Here is a 6,603-nt window from a genome sequence, read left to right on the forward strand (position 1 = left end):
AGACGTCATCGTCATTGGTCCACGCGCCCTCGCCATGCAGCTCAGCCTGGACCCTGAAGCGCTAGCTGCGTTCGATGATGCACAGCAGCGTCGGGGCGTGCTCACCGCTCGAACACGCGACAAGGACGCCTTGGATACCATAATCCCCCGACGACTATCTCACGCGTTGGAACACGTATGAAATAGACTCCAACTTCATCATGGCACCTACAGACCACCCTTCAGCGGAAGAACTGCTCATATGCGAGCCCGAAAGCGGCGCGCCAAATGCCCCACCAGACCTCCGTTTCCTACACTACAATGATGTCTACCACGTAGAAGCGGGGTCGAGAGAGCCCGTGGGCGGATACGCTCGATTCCAAACTCTTGTCAACTATTACAGAAACGATGAGAGATTCAAGGACCAACCAAAGCTTCTGACCTTTTTCTCTGGAGATGCGTTCAATCCAAGCATTGAAAGTAGTATCACAAAGGGTGAGTGAGCTGAATCGCCCGAGGGTATGCAAGGAGACTGACGCTAATTCTAGGAAGCCACATGGTTCCTGTGTTGAACAACATTGGCACAGACGTCTCTTGCGTAGGAGTATGTACGTCAATGTCTGTAAACGTTGATTCCAACTAACGACGTCCCAGAACCACGACTTAGACTTTGGCGTCAAGCAGTATCGCTACCTCACAGCCAAATGCAAATTCCCATGGCTCCTCGCAAACGTACACGATCCAGCCCTCGGCGACGGCGTCCCACTCGGAAACGCGAAGAAGACGGTCATGCTCACAGCATCCAACGGCATCAAAGTTGGCGTCATCGGACTTGCAGAACGAGAGTGGCTCGACACAATCAACGCGCTGCCGCCGGACATCATATACAAGAGCGCCTCAGAGACTGCGAAGGAACTTGTGCCTGGCCTGAAGGAGCAGGGCGCAGAGATCATCGTATGCGTGTCGCATCAGCGAGAGCCCAACGACAACAAGCTGGCGAAGCAATGCGGCGGCGGCTTGATTGACATTATTCTCGGCGGCCACGACCACTACTACTCGTACAGCCTGATCAACGGCACCCAAGTACTGCGTTCAGGCACCGACTTCAAACAGCTCTCTCATGTCGAGGCATGGCGGAAGCCTGAAGGCAAAGGATGGGATTTCAAGATCATACGGCGAGACATTGTCAGCAGCATACCACAAGATCCCCAGGCAATGGAACTGGTCGAAGAACAAACGCGGGAAATTAGAAAGCGATTAGACAAGCCGATCGGATACACCGCTGCGCCACTTGACGCCCGGTTCACAACTGTACGGACAAAGGAGTCGAATATCGGCAATTTCGTCTGCGATCTCATGCGCTACTACTACTCAGCAGAGTGCTGTATCATGGCCGCCGGAACGATACGCGGTGACCAGATCTATCCTCCTGGATTGTTGAAGCTCAGAGATCTGGTCAACTGCTTCCCATTCGAAGACCCAGTCGTAGTACTAAAGGTCACCGGCAAGGCGATACGAGAAGCACTGGAGAACGGCGTCAGCAACTACCCAGCCCTCGAAGGAAGATTCCCACAAGTCTCCAACATCACCTTCGAAGCCGACTACTCCAAACCACCACATTCGAGAGTAACAAACGTGACAATCGGAGAAGAGCCTGTAGACGAGACGCGCGAGTACGTTCTTGCTACACGAGGCTACATGGGTCGCGGTAAAGGTACGTCGCCATCTCTCAACAGAGACAGACCACTTACTAACTCCTTCCAGATGGCTACACATCCCTCCTAATCGAAGAAGAAGGCGGCGTCGCCAAAGAAATCGTCTCGGAAGAAAACGGCGTCCTCATCTCCACCATCCTGCGCCAATACTTCATGTCCCTGAAAGTTCTTGGCAAATGGAAACGCTGGGGCAAGTCCATGAACTCGAGATTTGCGTCCATACAAACGAACTTGCAGAAACACGGTCATGCGTTCCACGACCCTTCTCCTACTTCGCCTACCCAATCCCGTGGCAACAATCCCGTTGAAGATCTTGGTGAGAAGAACCAACGCGACGACAACACACACGACACCCTCGGAGAAGAGGACCCAGACCAAGATGAAGATGAAGATGATGGCCCAATGTACGATTCCAGAGTCCCGATACAGTTCACGGATAAGCAGACCGAGATGATAAGGCGTGTGATGCGGAAATGGTGGCGTGTTGCTGGTCTCAAGGGAAACCCTAAGCTGTGCGATGAGCTAGATGGCGCGGAGTTCCAGGTCAACTGGACGAAAGCTATTGCGCCGAGGTTGGAAGGTAGGATAAAGGAAATTGGGCCTGGGGTTAAGATTGAGGCGTGATGATGTTGTGTGTCTAGACAGCTGTGATGGGAAGGATGGTTAGGGTATGGATGTTCACTGCTATGAAGATGATGATGAAGAGAGGAAATGTGTATGATGTTTATGATTCATGATTCATGATTCATGATTCATAAGCCACAGGCTGGGCTGAAATACGATCTCGAGAGTCTGCTTTAGTGCTATCTCCGTATGCTACACACTCTCATAGCCCATAAGTCTCTTCTACTCCTTCGCATACCCCTTGTATGTCCCGTAGTTTCCTCCCGCAGGCGCAGGAACGTTCTTGTAGTCGCCGTAGGTTGCTGGTTTGGGAGCTGGGACGTTCTTGTAGTCGCCGTATCCGCCCACAGGCGCAGGAACGTTCTTATAGTCGCCTTGTTGCGGTGTTAGTATGACGGAGAGAGGCGAGGTAGGAGAAAGGGAGGAGAAGATGGTAGGTGAATGAAAGGGTATAGCATACCGTATGTGCTGTATTTACCCTGGGCAACTGCAGCTGGTGCGGCGAGGGCGCATGCTACGAGAGCGAGGATGGATAGAACGGACTTCATGGTTGATGTTTGGGGTTGAAGAGAGAAAGTTGGTATTAATGAGTAAGAGGCAGAGGATAGGCTTGTATGGGTAGGTAGTAGGAATGGAGTCCTGCTGTGAATACATATGTATAACGAGCATCATCCTTATATATGTATGTACATAGGTCCTTTAATCGCTTATCTGAAGCTAGCTCTTACCTACTCGCATGCCTCCCCCGCGTGTCTTAGCTACATCGTGCGCTGGCCGTCTTCCTGTGTGGCGTGATTCCAGACTAGATCTCGTATGTGCGGCGGGCTGACTATTGAGCTTGATCCGGTCAAAGCCGTGAGTACGGGGGCGTAGTGAGGAGCTGGCGGGATGGCGCTGGGGAAAGAGTGGAGAGTAGTCAAGATCTTGTTGGAACCAAGTCGTCTATGCAAAAGCACATCGTTATTTGTGGAGAGCTGAGAGCGATTTTGGCGTCATACACTTGAGGTCGGTGTGGATGTCAGCTTTAGAACCTTGGTAGTGGACATTCGGTGTCGAAGAAATGTCACTGCAACCCCACAAAGCTTCGACGCTTTGGAATCCGCATCGTGCATTGTAGATTACGCAAGACCCAATGTGGCGCTCGTAATGGTAGCTGGCATTGTGCTATTGATTCTGCTTGTCAACTCTAGTCCCGTATCTATTCTTGTGGGTGGTGCGTCGAGTTCGAAAGCCAGCTATCGAAAATGCGGCACGCGCGCTGCAAGCTGCTCGAAAGAAGCTTAGCGCAGATGATGACCATTATTTCCGACAAGGTATACGAGACAGGTCGTGGTGGTTGTGTGTCCCAGCTCAGCCCTAAAACGCCACCAGCGATCGTGAATGGAGGGGTGCATCGTGTGTCGTATTCAGCTTAGGCGGGGTAAGAGCTAGAAGCTGGCCCCGGGGGAGTGCGACTGACCATCCGCAGTGTTTTGGCCATGGATAATCGTCGCTTTTTTTCGATTTGGCATGCCTCTCGCTTCTGCCTTCACTTTCAATCCCGTGTAGATAATTCCATCTCTTCTTCATTGCCGCCATGTCGAACGTCGAAACTGAGAAAGAACCAAGTTACGAACATGATCGAGAGAATGAGGACTGCGAGAGATTGCTTGCAGATCATGAAGAACCCTCGCTCGATTTGCGGCCATTGCGAAAAATAACGCGGCATTGGTCATGGCTAGCAATCGGTACCGCGTTCCTGGGCACAGCTATACTCTCTGCCTTCCTAGGGGCATGGATAGCTCAGAGGGAACGACTCGATGCAGATGCGTTTTGCATCAGGCACACCTCACAGTATTGTACGGTCGATGGAGCTGCTTATGAGGAATGTCTTGCTAATATTGTTAGCTCCGATCATCAAGGATGTCGGGGTTACCTACAACCAGATCCAGTTCAACGGATCCTTGTTGGTATCAAATGCATATCGACTGGATGCTGGACCTGAAGTAGATGCGGCGTGGAAAGAGTTGGGTGTCGACTGTAAGCTCTCCTGATGTGCAGAGATTCCAGTATTTAACATCCATGACTAGACCATGCCGCGAGAGTACCAAGTGAGGAGGCTGGAAAATCGGGTCTTGCTTCTGATCAAGTAAAAATCAAGGAGGAATACGGAGGTGGATATCCGGCACACGTGGAAGGCTTGCACCATCTGCATTGCTTGGTGGGTTTTGCGAATACTGTGTCAGGAAAGATGTTGACCATGTGTAGAACCTGTTGCGAAAGTCTCTTTCTTGGAATTTCGAGTATTACCAGGAGCAAGGGCTTGGTCCATTCTCCAACGATGCAGACATCCTGAAACACCACGTTAGTAAGTTGGCGTCCTTGCATACATCTGGAGATGTTACTCACATTTGTAGCTCATTGTCTCGACATCTTGCGGCAACAACTCATGTGTACAGTTGACAATGGCGTTCTGGGTCAAGTATGGTATCAGCCTCCGGACAAGCCATTGCAAGCCTTTGTCGGACTTCAATACCGTCCATACGTGTCGGAACTTTGATGCGATCAGGTATTGGGCAGAGAAACACCAGCTGCCGGCAGCGGAAGACACGCCGCCGGATTTTCTTCAATTACCGGAAAAGGGTGATCGGATATATCATGATGTTCCGTAGACTACCAGAATGGTTCAGAGTTATCGAGCGTCGCCCATTCATCTCCTCCATCACTCCAATCTCTCCAAATATCTTTCGCTACGATATCCAGCTGACCGTGGCGAAGCCTGGCAAAATCCACGTCGAAAGGATGCGGCTTGAATGTCTTGCCTTGGCTGCTGGCTCGGTTCATCAAATCGAGCTTGTACATGCGCACTATCCTCGCAGCAGCGCGAACAAATAGCTCTTTCTCCATATCCTTCTCCCATATGTCTTCTGTGAGCATCATCACCATATGCGAGATCTTGGGGAACTCGCGAAGGACGTTTGATAGGCTACCATCTCGAAATCCGTTCAGTATTACTTTGGTGACAGCAACCTTTTGCAGCTGTTCGGGATTGCAGCCCGTCGCACGTCTGAAGTGAGCCAGTAGTCCTACATCGGGCGAGTCGTCATAGTGCTTCACGCGCTTCCCTTCCAGTTGTATCAATAGGATGTCGGTATCGAGACGGAAGTAGAATCCGCCACCACCGGTACCTGGAATGTCCGACGGCAGCTCCACGATATGGTCCGCTTTGATAGCTTGGTAACGAGCCTCTTCGCGCGACTCATGACATATGTTTACCACAGTCGGCGCAGGGCTAGGTGAGTACCGTGGGCAAAACTGCGTTTCGTCATGACTTTCTGCGTGTGGCTTCGTTTCCAGCGCAACCAGGCGAGGGGGCTCGTTGTGGTATGCAAGCGACCAAATCTGCAGGCGAAGTTCCTTGGGCAGCAATGATATGGACATGGCCGTCGGGTAGGAAGGTGGGTTTGAGATAGGAGGAAAGGACACGCTCGGACCTTCCCCATGCAGAGGATCACGTGCCGCCGTGATCCGGGCAACGTTGGGTTGGCATTCCGCCATTACGAGTCCTACCCACTTAGCTCCACTTGGCACGGATGCCTAACTTTATACCGATAACTATCCCATGTTCGGCAACACATCACACATAACGCGTGGTCAGCTCCGATGCTCATACCTCCGAGTTCCAAAATTCTGTGTCTCGAAGCTTCGCTGGGTGACCCATTCCAAAGTCCAGATCATCCGCGGGGAGCCATGGATATTGCAATCAGATCGTCAATGGCATGTTTGTTGTGATTGACATCGGACTTTTCGCGTGCATCGCGCAAAATGCCATCCATGGAGCCATCCAAATCATCGATTCGCATGGTGGTAAGCGTAGTAAGCCCAGGTGGCACAGCACGATAGCGAGTCATTGCCGAAGGCGAACAGCTTCTGCTGACATCGCATTAGTCCATTGGAAGTAAAGAGCGTCGTGGACAGCCTGGTGACCAAGGTGTTCGAAGGTCGGTGAAGGACTCCTGGAGCTTGGAGCAACCCGCCAACCCTTATTGTTAAGATCGTGAGCACGGTGCGCGTGTTGTGATACCGCCGAAGCTGGTAAATTGATGAGGCTCTGGGTGGGTTCGATGCGGGTATCCCACCGGAGCCCCCTGGAGTCCCACTGGAGAAAACACGACGGCGTCGTCTTATGTGGATCTGTTGGACTCGCGACCCGCTGTATGTGAAGTCACACTGACACCCGCGCGGATGCTTTGCCGGGCGCAGAGTCTAGTTTTGCTAGCATTGGCCTGATCGACGATGCTGAGAC

The 6,603-nt window shown here is 51.8% G+C and overlaps 2 protein-coding genes across 2 annotated transcripts; one reads left to right on the plus strand and one right to left on the minus strand.

Moving 5' to 3' along the window:
* Positions 1 to 200: 200 nt before the first annotated feature.
* Positions 201 to 2,318, plus strand: J4E78_007398 (uncharacterized protein; the record flags this gene model as incomplete). Its single annotated transcript, XM_049368005.1, has 3 exons — positions 201 to 474; positions 647 to 1,693; positions 1,744 to 2,318. The coding sequence occupies 3 exons, from the start codon at positions 201 to 203 to the stop codon at positions 2,316 to 2,318; spliced, it is 1,896 nt and encodes a 631-aa protein (XP_049220326.1).
* A 2,652-nt stretch (positions 2,319 to 4,970) lies between these two features.
* On the minus strand, positions 4,971 to 5,738 carry J4E78_007399 (uncharacterized protein; the record flags this gene model as incomplete). The annotated part of the gene is made up of 1 exon (XM_049368006.1): positions 4,971 to 5,738. The coding sequence occupies one exon, from the start codon at positions 5,736 to 5,738 to the stop codon at positions 4,971 to 4,973; it is 768 nt and encodes a 255-aa protein (XP_049220327.1).
* Positions 5,739 to 6,603: the final 865 nt, after the last annotated feature.

Source organism: Alternaria triticimaculans (genome assembly GCF_023758025.1).
Source record: "Alternaria triticimaculans strain BMP 0046 chromosome Unknown scaffold_11, whole genome shotgun sequence".
Lineage (NCBI taxonomy): Eukaryota > Fungi > Ascomycota > Dothideomycetes > Pleosporales > Pleosporaceae > Alternaria > Alternaria triticimaculans.